Source organism: Heterodontus francisci, chromosome 5 (assembly GCF_036365525.1).
Source record: "Heterodontus francisci isolate sHetFra1 chromosome 5, sHetFra1.hap1, whole genome shotgun sequence".
NCBI classification, from domain to species: Eukaryota; Metazoa; Chordata; class Chondrichthyes; order Heterodontiformes; family Heterodontidae; genus Heterodontus; species Heterodontus francisci.
The window spans coordinates 171902603-171928187 of record NC_090375.1 but is presented as its reverse complement, the minus strand read 5'-3'; the positions used below and the strand labels follow the sequence as shown (position 1 = coordinate 171928187).

At 40.6% G+C, this 25585-nt stretch overlaps 1 protein-coding gene across 4 annotated transcripts in view; it reads right to left on the bottom strand.

Moving 5' to 3' along the window:
• rttn (rotatin) overlaps positions 1-25585 on the bottom strand; it is a 336287-nt gene that overhangs the window by 146954 nt on the left and 163748 nt on the right. For all 4 annotated transcript variants that reach the window (XM_068032345.1, XM_068032341.1, XM_068032344.1 and 1 more), the window contains exons 36-40: positions 19200-19398; positions 10914-11004; positions 9806-9959; positions 8912-9049; positions 6674-6891 (exon numbers count right to left, since the gene is read on the bottom strand). In XM_068032345.1, coding sequence (XP_067888446.1) covers positions 6674-6891; positions 8912-9049; positions 9806-9959; positions 10914-11004; positions 19200-19398 — 800 coding nt within the window. The remainder of the gene's footprint in view (positions 1-6673; positions 6892-8911; positions 9050-9805; positions 9960-10913; positions 11005-19199; positions 19399-25585) is intronic.

Below are 25585 nucleotides of genomic sequence, written 5' to 3'. Positions count from 1 at the left end.
ACTGACACACTTACATTTAAAAAACAGAAAGCAGGGTAAAATATTAAATAAGTACGTGTAACATTCAGGCTCCCCCAATGGGTCAGAAGTAAATGCACCAAATCTTAGATACTGAAAAATGTACATTAGGAAGGATGTAATTTTGAACTCTAAACCTAAAGGTGGTAAATTCAGTATAAAGTGAATCCAAAACTTAAAAAAATGGTTTCAGCCAGGGCCAGCTTAACCGGATGGTTCAGTTTCATTGGCAGAGCAGTTCTGGGCTGGGAAAGACTCAGCCAACCTGGGTTAAAAGACATTTGTCTTGATGTGAAACGTGACCCCAAGGTCCCAGAAAGAGACTAGCCTCAAAGAGATAAACTTGATAGATACATTTCTATGAACAAGTAGACGGTTTTTTTTTGGTCCAAATCCTTAACATTTACCATGCTTGCTGTGTCATAAATTGTATTAGTTGCAATATGTAGCTGGTGGCTGAATATACAAAATTTTTATAAAACAACTTGTATTTATGTAGTCTTCAACATAAACATCCCAAGGCACTTCACAGGAGTGTTATCAAACAAAATTTGAAACTGAGCTACATAAGGCAATATTAGGGCAGGTGATCAAAAGTTTGATAAAAAAGGCAGGTTTTAAGAGTGTCTTAAAGGAGGAAAGAGAGGTAGAGATTGCATACAAGGTAGCCTAATGACTTTATAAAATCTTAAGAAATTAATTGCATATTCCGGTAATAGCTCTCCCTCTCTTTCTTTCATATTAAGAAAGATTCTATAGCAGCCTGCAGAGCTAACACAGACTCAGGACAGCAGAGGCCTATCATCTCTGCCAATGAGATAACTTTTTTAATTCATTCATGGGATGTGTACATTGCTGGCAAGTTCAGTATTTATTGCCCATCAATAATTGCCCGAGGTGGTGGTGGTCAGTCGCCTTCACAGTGCTGGAGTTCCAGGTTTTGACCCAGTGACAGTGAAGGAACAGCGATATAGTTCCAAGTCAGGATGGTGTGTGGTTTTGAAGGGAATTTTCAGCTGGTGGTGTTCCCATGCATCTGCTGCCCTTGTCCTTCTAGGTGGTAGAGGTCATGGGTTTGGAAGGTGCTGTCTAAGGAGCCTTAACAAGTTTTTTTTATTCATTCATGGGATGTGGGTGCCAGTGGCTCGCCACCATTTATAGCCCATCCCTAATTGCCCTTGAGAAGGTGGTGGCGAGCTGCAGTGCACCTTATAGTTGGCGCACACTGCTGCCACGGTGCACCAGAAGTGGAGAGAATTAATGTTTAAGGTGGTGGATGAGGAGCTGATCAAACAGGTTGCTTTGTCCTAGACAGTGTCGAGCTTCTTGAGTGTTGTTGGAGTTGCACTCATCCAGACAAGTGGAGAGTATTCCATCGCATTCCTGACTTGTGTCTTGTAAATGGTGGACAGGCTTTGGGGAGTCAGGAGGTGAGTTACTTGTCGCAGGATTCCTAGCCTCTGATCTGCTCTTGTAGGCACGGTATTTATATGGCTACTCCAATTCGGTTTCTGGTCATTGGTAATGCCCAGGATGTTGATAGTGGGGGATTCAGCAAACGTAATGCCATTGAATGTCAAAGGGAGATGGCTAGATTCTCTCTTGTTGGAGATGGTCATTGCCTGACGCTTGTGTGGCGCAAATGTTACTTGCCACTTATCAGCACAAGCCTGGATACTGTCCAGGTCTTGCTGCATTTCTACACAGACTACTTCAGTATCTGAGGAGTTGTGAATGGTGCTGGACATTGTGCAATCATCGAACATCCCCACTTTTTTTTATTTAGAGATACAGCACTGAAACAGGCCCTTTGGCCCAACGAGTCTGTGCCGACCAACAACCACCCATTTTTAAAATACTAATCCTACATTAATCCCATATTCCCTACCACATCCCCACTATATTCCTACCACCTACCTACACTAGGGGAAATTTACAACAGCTAATTTTACCTATCAACCTGCAAGTCTTTGGCTGTGGGAGGAAACTGGAGCACCCAGCGGAAACCCACGTGGTCACAGGGAGAACTTGCAAACTCCACACAGGCAGTACCCAGATTCTGACCTTATGATTGAAGGAAGGTCATTGATGAAGCAGTTGAAGATGGTTGGGCCCAAGAAAACTACCCTGAGGAACTCCTGCAGTGATGTTCTGGAGCTGAGAAGACTGACCTCCAACAACGACAACTATCTTCCTTTGGGCTAGGTACGACTCCAACCAGCAGAGTGTTTTCCCCCTGAATCCCATTAACTCTAGCTTTGCTAGGGCTCCTCAATGCCATCCTCAGTCACATGGCGCCTTGATGTCAAAGGCAGTCACTCCCACCTCACCTCTTGTGTTCAGGTCATTTGTCTATGTTTGAACCAAGACTGTAATGAGGTCTGGAGCTGAGCAGCCCTGGCATCACTGAGCAGGTTATTGCTAAGCTAGTGCCGCTTGATAGCACTGTCAACGATGCCTTCCATCACTTTACTGATGATTGAGAGTAGACAGATGGGGCGGTAATTTGCCGGGTTGGACTTGTACTGCTTTTTGTGTACAGGACATACCTATGCAATTTTCCACATTGTCGGGTACATGCCAGTTTTGTAGCTGTACTTGAACAGCTTGGCGAGGGGCACGCCAAGTCCTGGAGCACAAGTCTTCAGTACTATTACCGGAATATTGTCAGGGCCCATAGCCTTTGCAGTATCCAGTGCCTTCAGTCATTTCTTGATATCACGTGGAGTGAATTGAATTGGCTGAAGACTGGCATCTGTGATGCTGGGGACTTCAAGAGGAGGCCGTAATGGATCATCCATTTGGCACTTCTGGCTCAAGATTGTTGCAAATGCTTCAGCATTATCTTTTGCACTGATGTGCTGAAGATCGGGATATTTGTCGAGCCACCTCGTCCAGTTAGTTGTTTAATTGTTCACCACCATTCATGACTGGATGTGGCAGTACTGCAGAGCTTAGATCTGATCTGTAGGTCGTGGGATTGCTTAGCTCTGTCTATCACATGCTGCTTACGCTGTTTGGCACGCAAGTAGTCCTAGGCTGTAGCATCATCAGGTTGACACCTCATTTTGAGGTATGCCTGGTGCTGCTCCTGGCATGCTCTCCTGCACTCTTCATTGAACCAGAGTTGGTCCCCTGGCTTGATGGTAATGGTAGAGTGGGATATGCTGTGGTCGAGTACAATTCTGCTGCTGCTGATGGCCCACAGTGCCTCATGGATGTACAGTTTTGCATTGCTAGATCTGTTTGAAATCTATCCCATTTAGCACAGTGGTCGTGCCACACAACACGATGGAGGGTATCCTCAATGTAAAGTTGGGACTTTGTTGCCACAAGTGGTCACTCCTACCAATACCATCATGGACAGATGCATCTGCGGCAGGCAGGTGAGGACGAGGTCAAGTATATTTTTCCCTCTTGTTGGTTCCCTCACCACCTGCCGTAGACCCAGTCTCGCAGCTATGTCCTTTCGGACACGGCCAGCTCGGTCGGTAGTGATGCTACCGAGCCACTCGATGATGGACATTGAAGTGCCCCACCCAGAGTACATTCTATGCCTTTGCCACCCTCAGTGCTTCCTCCAAGTGGTTTTCAACATGGAGCAGTACTAACTCATCAGCTGAGGTGGGGGGCGCAGTAGGTGGTAATCAGCAGGAGGTTTCCTTGCCCAGGTTTTACCTGATGCCATGAGAGTTAATGGGGTCTGGATTCAATGTTGAGGACTCCCAGAGCAACTCCCTCCCAACTGTATACCACTGTGCCACCACCTCTGGTGGGTCTGTCCTGCCGATGGGACAAGACATACCCGGGGATGGTGATGGCGGTGTCTGGGACATTGTCTGTCAGGTATGATTCCGTGAGTATGACAATGTCAGACTGTTGCTTGACTGTCTGTGGGACAGCTCTCCCAACTTTGGCACAAGCCCCCAGATGTTAGTAAGGAGGACTTTGCAGGGTCGACAGGGCTGTATTTGCTGTTGTCGTTTCTGGTGCCGAGGTCAACGTCGGGTAGTCTGTCCGGTTTCATTCCTCATCGACTTACTAGCAGTTAGATACAACTGAGTGGCTTGTTAGGCCATTTCGGATGGCATGCAAGAGTGAACCACATTGCTGTGGGTCTGAATGTCACAGGTAGGCCAGACCAGGTAAGGACAGCAGATTTCCTTCCCTAAAGAGTATTAGTGAATCTCGTGGTTGAAGCTCATCTTGGGGTCAAATGCAACATCAAGGTTGCAAACAGTCTGGTTCAGCCTCAAACAGATACCAGGAAGAGGAATGGAGTCGATGGTTAAAGAATGGAAATTGTGGCACAGACTGAATACAATGGCTTGGGTCTTCTCAATATTTAGTTGGAGAAAACTTCTGCTCATACAGTACTGGATGTTGGACAAGCAGTCCGACAACTTCAAGTCAGTGGAAGGGTCAAGAAGGGTAGTGGTGAGGTGGAGCTGGGTTTCCTCAGCATAAATGTAGAAACTGATGCTTTGTGGCGGATAAGATCACTGAGTGGCAACATTCTAGGTGAGAAATAGGAAAGGGCCAAGGACAGATCCTTGTGGGACACTCAGGAAAAGAAGCCATTGACGGTGATTCTCTGGCTATGACTGGATAGATAAGTATGGAACCAGACAAGTGCAGTCTTATCCAGTTGGACGATGGTGGATATTCTAGATGCTCTCTGGGTAAAGATGTTTCTTCTGAATTCTCTACTGGATTTATCAGTTATTAGCATATTTCGCTGAAGGTGCTATATAAATGCAGGTTTTTCTTTTTTGGAAGCTTGATATCCATTGAGCTAGATTTTGGGGTCAGTGGCAAACGAGCGGCACCAGCCTATGGGATTTTGCACTAGAATGTACTGTAAATTAGAAAACCAAAAAGTGCAGCACCCTCTACAATACATCTGGGACCTTTGTAAACAGGGCAAGCAACTGTGTGATTCATCAGTCAGAATGAATAATTTCTAATGGGCAGTACAGGGTCTGAACCAGGAACTGTTAATTAGAATAGTGAATTCAATGTCAAATCATGTACAGAAAGTGAAATAGAGAGGCAAATAAAGATTGGATTAAGAGAAAGAGATGAGAGACAAAGAAGTAAAAAAAAAGATCGCCAATAATTCAAATCTGAAGGAATCTCAATACCTGTTGAAGCTGATTTTCAGTGCCAGAGGTCCTTTGGATATAATTGAGACTTACCTCACTGTTAAAAGGATGCTTACATTGGAATGGACAAGGCCTAACTTTTTCTGATGATTTTATTACTATCACTGACATTAGCACAGTAATTTCACATCATACAATGTATCTGGATGATGAATCTCTCAACAAGATACCGTTACTGTGCAGCTTTTCGAGCAGCAGGGTATTTGGAGGGCAACTTCCAATTTGTGTTATACTGTGCATGTTAAATCACTGAAATTTGCTGTTTAATTTCCACATAAGTAACAGTGACCAATGTTAGTCTCACCATTATTTCTACAGCAAAATATGGCACAATTGTTTCCTAATGAAATGTTGGAAAAGCAAGTTTTCACATCCAAAAATGAACTCTGAAAAATCAGTGTCACATGTGTTATTCTAAGCCTTTAGAGAATTTTAGGAGAGCAGAGTTAAGGAGGGAACAGGACTCTTTGTTTCCAAAGAACAGGTTTTCAAATATCCACGTTGACCTGGTTCTGCTCCAGGGAACACTCTTTGGAGTCATTTATTGCTTCAAATTGCAGGCAGATGCATCCTGCATAATTCCAATAAGGACGAGTAGTTGAGAGTCAGTGCTAAGGTTAGACATCTGTTCAATATGTGTTTTGACTTCACTGAGTCGGATACAGTATTATCCACTGTACTCCAATTCTGCCCAGAGAGGGACAATATAGTGCCAAATCAGTGGCCAATCTGAAACATTGTAGACTTGGAAAAGAAAAAATAAAGACTTGCATTTATAGCATGCCAGTCACAACCTCAAGCCATCCAAAGCGCTTTATAGCCAATTAAGTACTTTTGAAGTGTAGCCACTGTTGCAAAGTAGGAAATGTATAACCAATTTGCACACAGCAAGGTCCCAGAGACAGCAATGTGATAATGACCAGAGAATCCTTTTCAATAATGTTGGTTGTAGGATAAATATTGGCCAGGACACATTGGGAATAACTCATCTGCTCTTAAAAATACTGTCATTGGATCTTTTATGTCCATCGGATACAGTAGACGGGGCCTCGGTTCAATGTTTCACCCGAAAGACCGCATCTCCAGCACTCCCTCAGTACTACACTGTAGTGTCAGCCTAGACTTTTGTGCTCAAGCTTCTGGAATGGGATGTGAACCCAAAACCATTTGACTCAGAAACAAGAATGCTACTAACTGAGCCAAGGCTGACACTGGAGTAAGTCGTCTTGTTCATTTCTAAACCTGATAACTTCATGGTGCCTCGAGGTGTAGAGATTGAAAAGATTAACAATAATGTTCAAAGTATGATTCTCCTGGAATGTTTTGATGCTGAAGTTTAAGCAGGTCTGTAACGGTATCTTATAATAATTCAGTTCTGCAACTAAAGATAAGCAGATTCATTGTAAATATTTTACTTACATTGGATAATTTATATTCTTCATATTTTGAAATAACTACAGTTAATCTGCATTGGAATTCTGTCAGAGTACCTTTAATATGCTCTCACAGAGCTGACTGCCTGATGATTCATCCCCTTTATTTCCATCTAAAAGCTCAGTAAGAGTCTGACACTTCATTGAGTGGTTCTCTGCTCCAATTTGGAGCTGCCTCTTCCCCTCTTCCGTCAGAAGGAGCGAAACGAATTGTAAGGATACTGTATACAAACAGGGTCTGGTGGTAGACAGCTGAATGCAAAACGAAATAGTATCTAAAAGACAAACAAATATTCATTAAACAATAGAAACCGAACTCGTTCAACATCAAAACTTAGTGTACCATGTTATGAAATTATTTTAAGTATTTTTGAGGACTTGTGGTTGAAGGTTGTAGAGATGGATTCATTTGGAGGACGAAGTGATTCCATAGATGTTGAACTTTGTTTTGTTTTAATAAGTCACTGGAAGGACTCTGGGACTTGAACTGTGTTAAAAAAAAACCTTACTGGATGACACATGCCTTAAGCTAAATAAACAACAAGAGCCTTGGTTAATAGGGGAGTTGTTTACAGAGAAGTGACATGTCAAGATTTATAGTGGTCAAGAGTTGGTTTCATTTTTAATACGGTTTTGAGTCAGTTGGGGCAATGGGGGAGGGGAATCAGCCTGCTAACAGAGAAGCCACCAGTTCACCCTTTCTCCACTTCTCTGAGAAATCTTGAGAATCCAGTGTGTGATAGCTGAAACCTCTGATGCTGCCTTTCTCCTGGAAAGCCTGCCAGACTAATCCTCGATGTTGCCTGAAGAGAACTGCTCCAAAAAAGATCCTGTGACAGCCGTCTACGTGTATTTGGGACGCCAAAATAAAAGGACAACTGATATCATTCCATACCTTCTCCTTAACCTTCAAGAATTAACAAGTATTTGGCCAAAGTATTTTTTTGTAAAGAGATCTCTGCAGAGAAAATTTCTTTATTTTTCCTTTAACCGGTATATATATATATATAGGTGTGTGTGTGTGTGTGTGTGTGTGTGTTGGGCTAAGGTAGAAGGGAACTTTCATATTTCAGTCTGTGTTTTAATGCTTTGCATCTTTACTGAACACATCTTGTATCATCATAAATTGATAATTTTGTTGTTTATTAAATAAAACCTGGCTGCTGAATTTTATTCTGAAATAAAAGTAGAGTATATAATTGGCCTTAGCTGTAACTGGGTAAATACTTAAATATATGTCGTGACCCGTGGAGAAGTGGAACTCGGAAAAAGACATTGCACTCCTCCAGCCTCAGCCGTAACAACCATTACTATCAAACAGACCAAAAAAACAACTGGGGAGCTACAAATGGACTATCATGGTTTACACATGAAGAATAGTATACATTGAGAAGGGCTGCCAGCACCCAGGGAACTACACCCCAGTGAAAGACGACACCTTGAGGATAGGAGAGAGCAGAACATTCTATGGAAAAAGTGAGAATTCAAAATAATTTTGTTAGGTTTATTGTGTAAGAAAAACCCCACAATGAACGTAGAGAAATTCTTGTTCTCTGCTTTCAAAAATGATTACAAATGTAAACATAACTATTTCCAGTGGAGGTATTGGAAAGAAACCGATAATTTTAACAACTGACAGCATGTCTCTGCACTCAATGGGCAACTGTTAAATGAGAAAACAAGTCATAAAATATAATCAAAATATTCCTGTAACATTGCATACTAAATTACAGGTGCTTACAATGATGAATTTCACCCCCGAGATTAATTATAAGGAGAGCAGAGGTACATGACACAGAATATTGTATGTGTTGAATTAGATATCTGCTTAGAGCTGTAACCAGTATGCTGCTTACACTCTACCACCCTTGTAACTTAACGAGCTATTTTTTCAAATGAAAACTAACTTTTAAATATGCTGCAATAATATGCAGCCATCTTGTTTCTACATCACGTGAAAAGTTGTGGTGGGGATGGGCTGAGGGGGGTGATGCATGCAGCGACAGACCAAATCTGCCAGGTGCTGCTAAACTGGTGTTAAATAATATCAAACTCTGGGAAATGTCCTTGCAATATTAATTGTTTGTGTAAATCTGAAAAAAAAACAATAATACTGTTCGGTTTGGATTAAAATTTAATTACACAATTCAAATGTATTCATAGAATATTTTGTTGTAAGACACATACATAGAAATGCTATATTAGCTAATGTGAGCATCACTGACAAAAAGTACCCAAGGGCGAAATCTAGTCTCCTGAATACAGAGAATGCACATATTAGCTGGCTTATATTACCTATGAGAGCAGCCCACTGCTTTGCCACAGCAGTTACGACAGCTGGGAATGTATCCTGACCAGTTTTCCGGAGAATTGTGTTCAAAAGGATAAACAAATCTGTCCATGCTTGGTAGATGGCAGATGTTACCTCACAGTCTGAAATAGAGATAGTTATTAGGTAGGCATTGGTTTAAAAAGAGGATTCCCAGTTATTAACAGTCACTGCTAAGTAACAATAAACATGTCATGTTCTGACTTTAACCTATTTGTGTAAAACCCTTTGCTAATGTTTAGTATTATATTTAAAAGCGAGCACTACATTCACATCTGCTTACAGAATTAATAATCAGTTGTCTCTCAAACAGTATTATAGCTCTATACTTTTCTGTTTGCTGTCAATATTTGACATTCTTAGTGAAAAATAATTACAAAAATCTGGCTAGCTAAGCAGTATTAGAACACAAGGAAAGAATTAGGAGCAGGAATAGGCCATACAGGCCTTGAGCCTGCTTCATCATTCAATAAGACTATGGTTGATCTTCAACCTCAACACTTTTTCGCCCAATCATTGTATCCCTCGATTTCCTTAGAGTCTAAAAATCTATCTATCTCAATCTTGAATATACTCAATGACAGAGCATCCACAGCCCTGCGTGAATTCCAAAGATTCACAACACTCTGAATGAAGAAGTTATTCCCCATCTCAGTCCTAAATGAAAGACTCCTTATCTTCTGACTATAACCCCGTAGTTCTAGACTCTCCAGCCAGGGGAAACAGCCCTCAGAATTTACCCTATCAAGCACACTAAGAATCTTATATGTTTTAATGAGGACACCTCTCATTCTTCCAAACCAGAGAACATACATAGGCATTTTGTGGGGGAAAGAGGAGGAAAAATTGAAGTACATTACCAAAATAGTCCTTGCACCGTATACAAAGTACCGTGACTATATTTGACAACAACGGCTTTAACAAGTCATCCTGAGTTACGTGCTCTGGATGCAAGATCAAACAGGGCTGAATAAGTGCAGAAAGAGCAGATAGATACTGAAGGTGGCTCAAAACCTGCAGAAAAAAACACAATAATTATATACACTGCACAAAATCTCAGTGTTAGATATCAACTTAAGAATCCCACTGCGGAAACACATGGTCTACTGTACACCCGTGATAAGTGGACTATGGGCCATGGCTCAAAATGCTCCTTTGTGCATGAATTGATTGGATAAATTGCAAGCGGCAGAACTTGGGGAATGTGAAAGATCATTCATTATTTACGCAAGATACAAGAGCAGAATTACGCTCATTTGAAACATTTCCACTTAAACCAAATTATAAGTTTTCAGACACGGTGCATTAATTTGAATAGTGAGAAAATCATGTGCAGCATATGCCCTAATTTCCAATATGCATTTCCTGTCAAAACGACAAGGATGGACGCTCAGAACCAATTTGAATGTTGGAACAAGGTTTCTTAATTTGTTTTGCTTCAGAGTTAGGTCAGGTTAGCGACGGTGCAAAGAGGAAATTGTTTTGTACCAACGCTGACATCTGCAGTGCAAAGGCAGCCTCAGATGCATGAAGCTAGAGACTTGTAATATTCAGGTGACACAAGTTTCAATGTTGCGTTGCAAATTGGATCAATGAAATAGTGAGGAAATTGGAAATTACAGCAAACAGGAATTGTGGAGGAAGATAGAGGTACTGTGGTCATGACAACACTGGGATGGGAGCAGTCAGGACGATGACAGAGCATTTTGGGACTAGTAAAAATGAAAACTGACAATTTTTCAGACAATTGGAACATCGGATGGAGTTTGTTAGCCACAAAAATAGATGGGGAGCCTGTTGCACTGAATAATAATGGTGTAGATTATTGACTTAAAGTCAGATGATAATTTTGATTCTTCAATAACTGCTGTAAGTTGAAGTAGTGTCAGCGGTTGAAATTTAATTCTAGTACTAGGATCTTCCTTCATATAAATATCAAGGATCTAAACTGTAGTATATCACACTGACCTGAATTTTAATATCTTGGTTGTGGTTAGAGCGAGTCAGTGGAGTTCCCAGTTCCCACAGGCACCTCTCTAGTAAACCAGTGTTTACCAAACTTAAACAAAACAAAGGCATGAAAAATGAAATTCCATTTAAAAATAATTTACAGCAGTTTAGTGGAAGCATTTATATTAATACAGATGTATACTATAACATCCAATAATCTCCCAACTTGCCCAAAATATTTAAATTCCACATAAATTTTCTGTAATAAAAATCACAAACATTTCATGCTCATCTGCTATGATGGTATTTGAGCTTAAATTAAGGTAACGCTATTCTTAACTATACATTTTACCAGATATAGGCCATTTAAAGATTCTTGATAAATATGACATATACAAATTATTTACAAAAAGCACTAAAAACAACTAAATGTGTTTTCAAATGCCGAATTTGTTGTATTTTTAGTTCACTGCCTGATTAACTAAATATATTGGAGCTAGGGAGTTGAATGGTTAATAATATACCTTGAAACGGTCCTTGCCCACATGCAGCAAGATCTAGACAACATTCAGGCTTGGGCTGATACGTGGCAAGTAACACACAAGTGTCAGGCAATGACTAACTCCACCAAGAGAGGATCTAACCATCTCCCTTTAACATTCAATGCCAATGCCATCGCTGAATCCTCCACCATCAACATCATAGGGGGTTACAAATGACCAGAGACTTAACTGGGCCAGCCATATAAATACTTTGGCTACAAGAGCAGGTCAAAAGGTTGGGAATTCTGCAGAAAGTAACTCACCTCCTGTCTCCCTAATGCCTGTCCACTATCTACAAGGCACAAGTCAGATGTGTGATGGATTACTCTCTACTTGCCTGGATGAGTGCAGCTCCAACAACACTCAAGAAGCTCGATACCATCCAGGACAAAGCAGCCCATTTGTTCGGCACTCCATCTACCACCTTAAACATATACGCTCTCCATCACCAGCGCACAGTGGCAGCAGCGTGTACCATCTGCAAGATGTGCTGCAGCATCTTACCACGCCTCCTTCGAGAGAATCTTCCAAACCCGAAACCACTACCACCTGAGACAAGGGCCGCAGATGCATGGAAACACCATCACTTGCAAGCTCCTCTCCAAGCCACACAGCATTCTGACTTGGACCTATATTGGCATTCCTTGCTGTTGCTCATTCAAAATTCTGGAACTTCTTTCCAAATAGCATGTACATCATATGGATTGCAGCAGCTCAAGAAAAGAGTTTACCACCACCTTCTCAAAGTCAATTAGGGATGGGCAATAAATGCTGGCCTTGCCGGCGACACTCACATCCCATGGACAAATAAAAAAAAATGCCATCATAGCCATTAAGCCAAATGAAATGAAATCTTTACACTAACTTATTTTGTGGTATTTGTTCCTGACCAAAATATAAAGTGTTTTTCTCTTTTCCAGCAAATGTCTCCCACCTTGTTCCCATTCACTAATTTTCTATATCCCTCTCCCCATCTCTCTGCTCACCCTCTCAACATACAGATCACGTGCCTGTGTTTATCTTCAACTCTTCTTGCCTTATTTTTCTTCAGTAAGTCTCACCTCTCTCTTTGGAGCATTTCCCATTCTGTACTGCCTTGCATTATCTTTTTCCTCACTCCCTTCCTTCATTAGTAAGTTCTATATTTCAGTTTCCTTGCACTTAGTCTCACGTGCTCTTGCGGAGCAACATTTGCAAACCCTTGCAAACAAGACAATTTTTATTTTTCAAGCTGCAAAAGTTTAGATTACATCAAGCTCTCAATTTCTGCATCAGACTGCCAATTATATTGAGATCCATAATATATTAAAATCTCTGCAATGTCTGTGCTACATTACTTCCTATTACATAGGAACTGGAATAAGCCATTCAGCCCCTTGAGTCTGTTCCACCATTCAATCAGATCATGACTAATCTGTACCTCAAATTTGCATATCTGCTTTGATCCATATTTCTTGCTACCCTCACCTAATAAAAGATTTGTTTATTTTAAGTCCCACTATTTTCTCCATTACCATTTTAAAAAAACTTAGATTAAATCCACTCAATTCTTCCCTTGATTTAGTCTTGGGTTCCTTTGTTTTGTTGTCCTCTCCCAATACTGTAAAAATGGACACAATGTATTCATTTAAAAAGTCTGCTATTTTGTTCTTGTTCACTTTCATCCCTCCTTAATAGGCCCACACTGCCCACTCTTTCAATAATAATGGTAAACCAAGTGACTACATCTGAACACATTAGATTTTGCCATGCCCAGTAAAGACACATCACATGCCTAACTTTTAAGATACGAACTTTATTCAATATGGACTCCTTGAAATTGACTCTTCCTTTAAACAAAAGTGGACACTTTGCTGCAAAGATGGCTGAAGGTCAGATGACCTGGTCTGTGTATTCAAAAACTGCCTCATTGTCTCAAAAGGACAAAAGGCTATATTCCAAACTAAGAGGTGTTAACTACATCCATCCTGAAACCATCAAGAGACATTCCTGAATTGAATGGGTTCTTCTGAGGCAAAGAAGGTGTGTAGTAGCCACATCATAGTAAAATGGTACCCATCCAGACATCAATGGATAACCATGGATTCCACATCCTGGTCCATTGTGTGGTCACACCAGAGGAGAAGGCCATGTATTAACTTACAGTAATGCTCCTATGATGGATTTTGACGTTAAATGGTACCCCTCTGGAGAGAGAGGAGAGATCAACATCACAGAAATCAGTCCAGCATGAGGCTGTGGAAAGAGATCCAGTCAAAACAAGAAAGAAGCCCTGCTGCTAATTCTGCACTTCAACTTGCTGCAGCAGAGAACTGAAAGTAACCACTACCTCCAGTCTGAAGTCTTAACCACCAGAAATCTACAATACCTCAACAAGTTTAAGACTACAAACACCCAGGTCTGCACCTTTAAAGGAATCTTTCCTTCCATGATGATTCAACAGGTTTTTGTGAACCACAAACACCTACCTCACGTTAAACTACTTACCCTCTTCCTCTCTACCTTATCTTCTGTATGCGTGTGAGTGAAGTTGTGCGTGAGTGAGGTCATGACCATTTTGGAAATTGTGTAAAAATAAAGAGTTATAATTTTTTAACCTACGGGAAAACCTGCCATTTATCTGTTTATTTGACCCTAAAAAATATCCAGGAGGTAACGTATCATTTTAAACAAAATATGACTTTTGGTCAGTTGGGAGGTGAACAGTGGGTACCACTGACACCCCTTACCACCTGCCCATAACAATTTTCAATTTGTAATAGCTTCAGGGTTTTTTTTTCTTGTTAAATATCTATGCTTTTAGATTCAATCAGTAATTATGAATTGAGATGCATTGAAAGACAACACTTCATATTTTGCAGTATATAAAATTTTCCTAAATCATTTAACTGTCTGTTAAGTACCGGGCTCTCTCTGATTGGCAGGCAATGTATTAAAGATTTATGACACACTATGAAGTTGGGAACTATAGATCAGTGTCATGAAATAGTACTTTATATGGACAGAAGTCTTAAAAATTAAATTAATCTAAAATGAAAAATAATCCTCAGTGTGCTAAGAATTATGCTGACAACCAATTTAAGGTTGTCAGTCGGGCTCGCAGTGTGGTGCATTTGTGCACACTGCAAGCTACATATATTAATACACAGACCCTTGTCCTTTGCAGACAGCAAGAACATGTACCTGTTTCAGCTAAACAAAATAAGTGACAGCCATTCGCTGGTTCATTCCTCAGGGAAATGCCCTGACCACAGTCAAACTGCCTGGTTTAAATTTCAAACAAAGCTTGGCCGTTAACTGTCAGTCACCATAAACTGGTGTATTCTCCATGTCAATGCCTTTACCGATCAGAGTCCACTTGCCAACCAATCAGCACTCTCTTTCCATACAGTATAAATTTGTTGCTTTTCCTTACAGTGATATTCTTGAAAATTGTCCTGAGGAGTGCAAGACGAAAAGCTTCGACAAAATGTCTCTGTTTTCAGCAATACTCAAGTTCTGTACTACCAAACGACTAAATATCAATGAGATAGATGACCAGTTAAGCCGCTTTAGTTTTGTTGGTTGAAGGATAAATGTAGGTCAGGGCACCAGTGCTCCTCTCTGAATAGGGGTTTTTATGTCCACCTGAACAGACAGGTTCAGCATTTCAAAATGATGGCACCTCTAGCACTGCAGCTCTCCCTCAGTACAGTATTGAAGCATCAGCCTAGATTGTGTGTTCAAATCCTGGAATCGAGCTTGAACCCACAGTTGTCTGACCCAGAGCAAAAATATAAGAATAATTGTGCCCAAATGACATTATCTGCTTTGTTCCCAATGGCTGTCACTGCCTTCAACTCAGAATGTACATATCAAATTCAAACTCATAGTACGGGAAGACAAATCCTGTAATTCCAGCCAATTGTGACACATGATTAGTCATCCTTCTGGCAGCAAATAGCAGAGATCAAGACTATAGGTGACTATTTGTATATGATTGCCAGTGTGTTCATAAAAAACTTGGAAGAAAAAAGTAACATGAATTCATGATCTGAGTCATGGTTTATAATGTTTGAGTCAATGCAAAGCATAATATTTCTACTGTTCACAGAGCTAACATAGTAGGAGTACGTACTCATTAACAGAACCATTGTCCCTAATTAGCAGGTCTTTTAACAGACAATTACTGCAGAACAAACGTATGATAGAAATGCTCTTCTGGCAAAAACAAAACTTGTTTAGCTCCTTCTCTGTTAATAGCTTTGCTTTGACAACCTTGTTTATTTCTCATCTTAAGAGAAGCCGCCTAGCTTGTGAAAGGTGTCAATTATGTTGCTCCTGAACCAATGTGAATTTCTGGTCCTGGGCCTCTACATGAATCAACATCAGAGGCTGTAACTGGAGACATGGCTTGAGCTTGCAGCTGCAGCAGTACCAAGCATGAAAGTGATGAAACATAATTGCCACTTGCATATTAATAAGTGAGAGGTTTAAAATGAATACAGGGTTCTGAATGCAATGAGAAAATGAAAAAGCACTGCATCATATTAAAATGGTAACTTAAAGAATATTACTCTTCCAAGGAAAATATATATCTATACATCTCTAGTCAATCACCAGTAGTGTTAGACAAGGGGGAAATCAAGGAAATGAGCAGTATTCACTGCAAGCACAGTTAGAAGGTAGGGGAATAGGTGGATTTAGGCAGAGAAGGTTGGGGAGGAGGCAGGAAAAGGTGAGGGGAAGGTGGACAGAGGGTGAGAGATAGGTGGAGGCCAGGCAATAGACACAGGGTGGAGAGAGGATTTTAAAACTACTTCATGATACTTGTGATTGAAGGGGTGGAGGTGGGGCACAGCATGAGTATGGGTGGTCATTTGTCACTTTGATTGTAGTCCCTACATCATTTATCTGGAAGGGCAGCATGGAATTTGAAGAATCTAACATGGAACAGTTTGTGTGTTCAATGCATGATTCAAAACTGTCACTCTATCCTTATGCTGTGATTATTAGCTGACCATTAGCAGATGGGACACTTCTCAGACTAGCCTAGTGACCTTTCAGCGTTATGCACAGGTGTATAAAGAGCTTAGAAAAGAAGTGTATCTGTTTTGTTTTGCTTGGCTCCTAAAGTTTGGTTGCAGGTGCATCAGCCTGTGCTAGGCATTGTAGAGTACGGAAGGATTAAGATTAATCATCAGGCTGCAATGTAGCAGAAAATGTACTGCTGTACAGCCCATTGATTGGCTGTCATTTCAGCCTTCTAAAGTAACCTGTCTACCTCAGTGAAAGCATTTTCACACTATGCCTTAAATCAAAAAATACTTTGTACAGGTTGAAGCAAAGTGGATAAGGTTGACATGGCTGGGGTAAGTTCAATAAGATGAAGGCCTCATTCAGACTTCTAGTGATAGTGCTACTATAGGATGCTGCTGGGCATCAAGTAATTATTTTCTGTGAAAGAAAAGGCAGTTAGTTGGTAGAGTGGCAGTGGTTTCCACACACAGCCAGAGTTTTTGCAGAGAAACAATCATCGAGATGATCATTCCCCCTAAAATGTGTTGCCCCGTGAAATTGGCTGAAACTTCCTACCTTCCTCCTCAGGAACCGAAGAAGGGTCACTGACCCGAAACGTTAACTCTGCTTCTCTTTTCACAGATGCTGCCAGACCTGCTGAGTGGTTCCAGCATTTCTTGTTTTTATTTCAGATTTCCAGCATCCGCAGTATTTTGCTTTTATTTTTATGAGAACTAGTAGGTTCCCTGTACTAGTTCTGGTGTAATAAAAATAGAAAATGCTGGAAATGCTCAGATCAGTCAGCATCTCTAGGTGGAGAAACTGAGTTCAAGTTTCAGGTCAATGACCTCACAATCGCCTCTGACCCTGAATGATCAAAATATTTTTGATCTGAAAGCTCATTGACCTGAAATGTTAATGCTGTTTCTCTCCCACAGATGCTGTCAGGTCTGCTGAGTATGTGTAGCATTCTGTGTTTTTATTTCAGATTTCCAGCATCTGCAGTATTTTGCTTTGTATTAGTTCTGGGCAGCCTGGGGGTGATGCACCCTCGGTTTTGGCACAGCTGCATTTGTAAACCAAGTAACAGGTGAACACTTTGATGATTTGTAAGGGACGGGGGATGAGCTAATGAAGTTGCAACATAAAACATTTTGTTAAAGATTTACAAGGATATGATCAATTTAACAGAGCTCTATTGCATCAATGAAGTAGTCTTTGTTTTATCTGATCTTTTGATACTATGCCAGGAAAGTGCTAGGATATCTGTTTTTCAACTGCTAAACACAATCAACAGCTCAGCTGTGTTAAAGGTAACCTACATTCAGAATTTAGAAAAAAAAATCTTAAATGTCCAGTGTTAGTGTAACACCTAACAAAGCATTGCAGTGCTTGCATTCAGGCAATCTCTTTTCCTCTGGGGTTGTCCAATGCCCAATTATTACAAGAGTAGAGGGTACTTTGATTTCCATCAGAATGCTAAATCAGCTAGCTGCCTATCAATTCTATCCAGATGAAAATAGTTGTCACTGACAGGGGATGGAAAAGTAATTTTGATCACAATATCATTAGTTACGTGATAAATTTGGGAGTATATATAAGTGGGATAACAAGAATAAATAGTAGAAAGCATATATTTCATATGGCATATTTAAAAATATAGCCTCTGAAAACAATCGACCAATTGCAGGATATAAGTTGAAGCAGTACAATCGTGAAGACATCTTTCACATCAAAAACTTCATTCTGTGGATGCTGCTCACAAGTTTAAAAGAGTTATATGAACTGAGACACTAAAGGAAAAATTTTAACTTCTATTGGTGCTGACGGGCAGCCTCTGGGCCAGCCAATCATCGATCTCCCGTCCTTTAACTGATGCTTTCTACACAGAATGGGCGAGCAACTGACTGGTGGCATTGAAGTGAGGTCTGGCTGTTAAAATCTGCTCACCTTCAAAGAACACTCCCTTGCATGATTTCCCGTCATGAGTTAAAATTGGCCCATGTTAACTTATACCAGATGGTTTTCTCAGTTATTCTGCATGAAAGGTTTTAGTCCTGTACATAGCTGACTAACATAATGACGCAGAATTTGTTGCCAACATAATACTAGGTTCAATGGTGCTCACTGGTTTGATGTGTGGATTATCCAGCAACTTGAGCCGAGAAAGAGATGCACTGTGAATTGCGAATCAACACAAGTTGCTGCTCACAATTAGTGCATTAATTGCCAATTAAACTCGTCATAGAAAGTTAGGGTTGCTACTGAAAAGCATAAGTACCTTTTTAATGATGAGATTTATGTTCCTGCAATGTCAATCAACCTCTTCAGCCTAGAAAGGAAATAACTTAAATTGTGGAGTTTCATACCTACAGATAGGAAATTGTTGAGATTTTTGACATCTAAAATTTTAAACTTTTTTCTTCCTATTCCTTTCTCTTAATCCAATCCTCGTTTCTTTCTCTTTCTGCACATTTTTGACTCTAATTCACTCAGTTTAATTTACACTCCTTCTCCATCCTTACTGTTTCTTATTCAATGCTAAAATCTCATTGGTTAAGGAGATAGATAGCTGCTTCCGTTATTCGCTAAGATCCCAGCTGCCTCGTTGCCCTAGCAAGTTATCACTACACTTCCAACAAAAACGGGGCAGGTCCCGAGACGCCCTGCTCCAGCAAATTCTGGCACAATATCTTCGTGTCTTCAACAAGGGAACACTACCATCCTTCAACAATTTCCAAATAGTGTTATACAGATCACCTACCCATGGAAAGCTGCAAGAAGCTGGTTTTGCTTGACTGCTGTTAATGTGTCTTCTGGAACAGTTGCCAGTAGGTTAGCAAGCAAGCTGCATACAGCTGATGAGAAGTGAAGGGTAATGACTGCACACTGCTCTAATGGAGGATCAGAAACATGGGAATTCTCACTGTGCAGTGATTGTGTAGTTTCTGAGTCACTCTGACCTAAATGGAAAAGAACAAAAAAATTGAAAATAAAATTATAAGCAGTGAAAACAATAGACAGCAAACAATACCTCATTTTCTAACTATAGTCCAGAAGAATTATCAGGATACTAAAGTAACATTGGCTTCAAGTTACAATGGAGTTACTAATAGGGATGAAAGGACACACATTCTAATTCTAGTTGTGATGCCTTTAAAAGAGCCAGCATGCAAGAGAACATGATACTGAAATAAAGGACTGCAATCCAGTCTACCTCAAAACTAGCTTGCTTTGGGTTTCCTGCTGCATTAACTTGTCTATTAATAAATTAGTGACAAATACAAGTTTTTCCAAACATACTTTTCTTTACTATTGCTGTATTTGGTAACTAAAGTCATAAGGTCATTCATCTGTACATCTAAAAATAGTAGACAATGGTGTAGAACTTTCCAGTTAAAATTATAATACAACTGAGGAAATTGAGAAACTGGATAGTGGCAGTTAAAATTGGGGCAGTAACTTACACCTCTTTGCTGCCCTCATTTGAATGGGGTATTCTAATTTGAATTGTTTTTAGCGGGCAGTGCAACACTTGCTGGGAGGTAGTAGAGTCCTGCTTTAAAAGTGCAGATCAGGCTCAACACCAACATCAGGGCCTGATTAAAATTTTTACCTGAGGCCTGGGTAGGGAAGCTGTCATGGCTTCTCTGCCAGGTCAACTTGCTGACAAGAGGATCTGGGTCCAGAGAAGTAATTTCATTTTTTTTTTTGTTTTCCCATGTGGCCCACAAGGAGTAGGAGTGCTCCACCGGGCCCCACACAGAAACCTGGAACCCTCCTTGCCTCACGCTTCCTTCCTCTTCCCCAACTGTGATGTTCTCCCAGCACCCCCTCCTGTGCACTGATTCCCAGGGACCATTTCTTTGAGGTCTCTGGCTGCAGCCTCCTGCTGACCAAAATCCCACTCCCTATTGCCAACCAGCTCAGGCTAACCTGCCCAATTAGTGCATGAGCCCGATGGCCAACATGTAAAGAAGGTCCTGAAGTTAAAATTTCTCATTCCTCACCTGGGAGTTGGGCAGTCAGACACCCACCTTGGCCCCCACTCGCACAATTCCTGCTGCGAGTTAAAATGCAGGCTTAATTTTTTTGTGTATCTCTCTGTCTTCATCTTGCCTTTGTCTACCTCGCTGTATACTTTCAGATCTGCTCTAGCTGCTCATTTTAATACTCTTAATTTTCAGGATACTCACATCTGCTGAGATTTGTGTTACACATTTTTAGAGTACTGATACCACTTTGCTGTTTCTTCCAATTCCAGTATGTGTGTTGAAATTTGCCAAGTTATTTCCAATCTCCTCTTGGAACAAGTATGAGCTATCCCTTGTATTGCCTTTTCTGTAGTCTATCTGCTTGGTCAGTGTTGAAGGTTATAAATGTTTAAAGTTTATCAGGTGAGCATTATGTTGTACAGTCTTTATGACATATTTCAGCAGCACAAATATACACAGTAAAAATTGGTCCAACATTTAACGTTAGTCTTACGAGAGTCACTGCAGATGCCCTTAGACATTGCAGTGATCAGGGTGCAGAGCTGAAAAATCTGTACTGGGGGGCGAAGGGGAAATCTGTCAGGTTGCGATAGAGGCATGATTCAGTACTTGCTGGGTGTGGAAGAAATGACAAGAGGTGAAGCTGGCTGGGACTCTGAGATGCGACTGGGTTGATGTTGAGAATACAAAGTGGAGGAGCTGCAGGTCTCAGTGAAGTACTATAGGTGCACAAATGGATTTAGGGCTAACCACTGCATGAGCAGCTAGGACTAGACACCAAGTGGACAACTGTAGGTCAGAAGAGACAGAGTAGTTAGCATTCACGTCTTTAGTCTGCTTGCATATTTTTCACATCAAGCTTGATTTGGGCCAGGCCCCAGAGTACTAAGCTGTGCATGGGTACCATCCAGGAAAGTGTATGTCGAGGCATGGGTGCTGTACTATAAGGGATTTGGAGAAGCGAGACAAATAGTGTGACTGGACAGTTCATTAATATGTTTGCAACCTGTTTCCTGAATTATTGTATCCTTTATATCTTTATTCAATTAGAAATATAGAGTGGAAGAAGCAAGGCAGTTGCAAAAACCCCCAGAAATTATACACAAAACTTGGTTCCAGCATGGTCTCTAGTGGCATGAGTCTGAGATCTGATTGGCGAAAGGACTATGGTGTCCAGTGTCTGATTGGTCAAAGAGTTTCTGGTCTCTGGTTCTGTGATCTGATTGACTGAAGGCAATGTACAGCACTAGAAACATGACTACCTTCATGTTTTTGTGAAAGGGAAATCATGTCTAACAAATTTATTGGAGTTCTTTGAGGGAGTTACATGTGCTGTGGATAAAGGGGAACCGGTGAATATATTGTACTTAGATTTCCAGAAGGCATTTGATAAGGTACCACATCAAAGGATATTTTTTTTTCAATTCTTTCATGGGATGTGGGCGTCGCAGGCCAGGCCAGCATTTATTGCCCATTCCTAATTGCCCTTGAACTGAGTGGCAGAAAATAAAAGCTCATGGTGTAGGAGGTAACATATTGGCATGGATAGAAGATTGATTAGCTAACAGGAAACAGAGTAGGAATAAATGGGTCATTTTCTGGTTGGCAAATTGTAACGTGTGGTGTGCCACAGGGATCGGTGCTGCAGCCTCAACTTTTTTACAATTTATGTAAATGACTTTGATGAAGGGACCGAAGGTATGGTTGCTAAATTTGCTGATGACACAAAGATAGGTAGGAAATTAAGTTGTGAAGAGGACATAAGGAGGCTACAAAAGGTTAAGTGAGTGGGCAAAGACCTGGCAAATGGAGTATAATGTGGGAAAGTGTGAAATTGTCCACTTTGGCAGGAAGAATAAAAAAGAAGCATATTATCTAAATGGTGAGAGACTGCAGAGTTCTGAGATGCAGAGGGATCTAGGTGTCCTAGTGCATGAATTGCAAAAGGTTAGTATGCAGGTACAGCATGTAATTAGAAAAGCTAAGAGAATGTTATCGTTTATCGCGAGGGGAATTGAATACAAAAGTAGGGAGGTTATGCTTCAGCAAAACAGGGCATTGGTGAGACCACATCTGGAGTACTGTGTACAGTACTGGTCTCCTTATTTAATGCGTTGGAGGCAGTACAGAGAAGGTTTACTAGACCAATACCTGGAATGGGTCGGCTGTCTTACGAAGAAAGATTAGACAGGCTAGGCTTGTATCCAATGGAATTTAGAAGAGTAAGAGGCGACTTGATTGAAACATTTAAGATCCTGAGGGGTCTTGACAGGGTGGATGTGGAAAGGAAGTTTCCTCTTGTGGGAGAATCTTAACGGAGGTCACTGTTTTAAAAATAAGGGGTCGCCCATTTAAGACAGAGATGAGGAGAATTTTTTTCTCTGAGGATCGTGAGTCTTTGGAATTCTCTTCCTCAAAAGGCAGTGGAAGCAGTGTCTTTGAATATTTTTAAGGCAGAGGTATAGATTCTTGATAAACAAGGGGGTGGAAGGTTATTGGGGGTAGGTGGAAATGTGGAGTAATCAGTTCAGCCATGAACTTATTGAATGGTGGAGCAGGCTTGAGGGGTCGAGTGACCTACTCCTGCTCCTAATTCGTATGTTCACAAAAACATTAAAATTTTTAAATTAAAGGCAGATTAATACCAAGGGAAACACTGATTTTAGAAATACTCATTTGCAATCACACAGGATTTTTTTTGCAAAACATAATAAAGGGGATATGAAAAAAATACAAAACAACTAGGGACGCAGTAAGAGACACAGCAAGAACTGAATCAAATGTTGAGTGGTTTTGGAAATATTAGCAGTAATGGTTCAACAGAAAATTGTTGAAAGCTACATTTGAGCTGATAGGGTAACTGCCGCATCTGACACTTTGTAGTCTCATTCTATATCAAACACTTCTGTTGCAAACCACTAATGTTAAACTGGCAAAACTCATCACAATAACTAAACATTAAGATTAAACTTGAGGTTATGACAAACAACGTCACAAGATGATGTTTTGATAGCATGTCAACTTTACAACACTAAAAGTTGCAGGAATATTTACAGATGTCCACATAAATTTAAAAAATACAATAGTATGGACAGAATGTTACTAAATTTGTGTTCTGTCAGTGAATTGTTACATTTCTTTAGGTGGGATGTTGTGGAAGTGAAAGCACAAACTGGCTTAATCCAACCCAAGCCAGTTTGTTAAAAAATGGTACATCCAATTTTGTAGAAATTAGTCCAATCACCTTTTGGACTAAGCTAAGAGTCAGGCCAAACTGATGGGGTGAAAGCATTTCCTTTGTTGGCTGCAAAAATCTTTGAAATAGGTTTGGATTGTCTCAATGCTGCTCCTAGTGGGAACAAGTGCAGAATCACTGTTTATAAGTTGGCACAAATTGGTACTAAATTGCTAATCTCACTCAAGAACAACACAAAGAAGTCTGGCCTGAAGATGATGAGAATTCACACTAGCATAGCAGTTAGCATTCTTAATATTGGTGTTCAGAAGTGGTTAGGTATACAAAGAATTAAAAAAATAAGCCCCAGCTTCAAATTTAACTCAGCCATAATGACTGTGACATTATAATATCATTATTTTCCCAGTGCTTCTCTACAATTTCGACATGCTGATGCAAAATCCATCAGAAGTCGATTCAAATTATTTATTCGCTAGTATGAAGAAGTCATATTCAGATGCTAGATGCAAGAGGGTGGGTGCAGGCTTGCTTGGAGCATAAATACTCCACTTGGGGTTTCTGTGCTGTAAATTCTGTCTAAACACTCACCTCTGGGAAATACAAATTATTCTGTACATTTCTGACAATCTGCTTTCCCAGTCAATGAAAAGGTAGCATATGACTACATATGACTTCAGGATTTTAAACCTTCCATTTTATCAGCAAGTTCCCATTTAGATGGCAGCAAAAGTGTGAAATGTGTTACATGCCAATGAAAGGTTTTTCAAGATTTCAGGTACCTCCTTGCTGATATTATAGAAACCTAGAGTCATTTGGCCCATCGAGTCCATGTCAGCTGTCTGTACAGCAATCCAGTCAGATACATTCCCCTGCTCTATCCCCACAGTCCGATAAATTTATTTCCCTCCACTGCCCATCCAATTTCCTTTTGAAATCATTGATCATCACAACTTCCATCACCCTCATAGGCAGTGAGTCCCAAGTCATTACCACTTCCTTACATTCCATCTGCATCTTTTGCCCAAAACCTTAAATTTGTGTCTTCTAGTCGTTGTACTATCAGCTAATAGGAACAGCTTTTCGTTGTGTACCCTATCCAAACCTGTCATAACCTTGTACACCTCTATCAAATTTCCCGTCAATATCCTTTGCTCCAAGGAGAACAACCCCATCTTCTTCAACCTAACCTTGTAGCTAAAATCCCTCATCCTTGGAGCCATTCTGGAAAAGCTCATCTGCACCCCTTCAAGGACCCTCACATCCTTCCTAAAATGTGGTGAACGGAAGCGGATGCAATACTGTAGTTGTGGCCTAACCAGAGCTTTATAAAGGTTCAGCATAAGGTCCCTGCTTTCATACTTTAATACCTCTATTTATGAAGCATATGCTTTGCTAAATCTTATCTCAAAATGTCCTGCCGCCTTCAAAGATCTATCCACGTGAACCCGATCCTGCTGTCCCTGCACACTTTAGAACTGTGCCATTAAGTTTTTATTTCCTCTCTCTATCCCTTCTGTCAAAATTCATCACCCCACACTTCTCTGTATTAAATTCCATCTTGTACTTGTTTGTCCATTCTGCTAGCCTATGTCCTATTGCAGTTGATTGGTATCATCCTCACTGTTTGCCACACCTCCAAATTTGGCATCATCAGCAAATTTTGATATTTTACTCTCTATTCCAATATCCAAGTCATTTATATATAGCAAAAAAAGCAGTGGTCCGAGCACCGACCCTTGGGGAATACCTCTGTCTACCAAATTCCAGTCTGACAAACAACCATTTATCACGACTCGCTGCCTTCTGAACTTGAGCCATTTTTTTTTTAATCCAAGCTGACACTGACCCACTATCCCAAGAGCCTGAATTTTGTAACCAGCCTTTTATGTGGTACTTTGTCCAAAGCTTCCTTAAAATCCATACAGACAACATCCATTGCATTCCCTTCATCAACCTTTG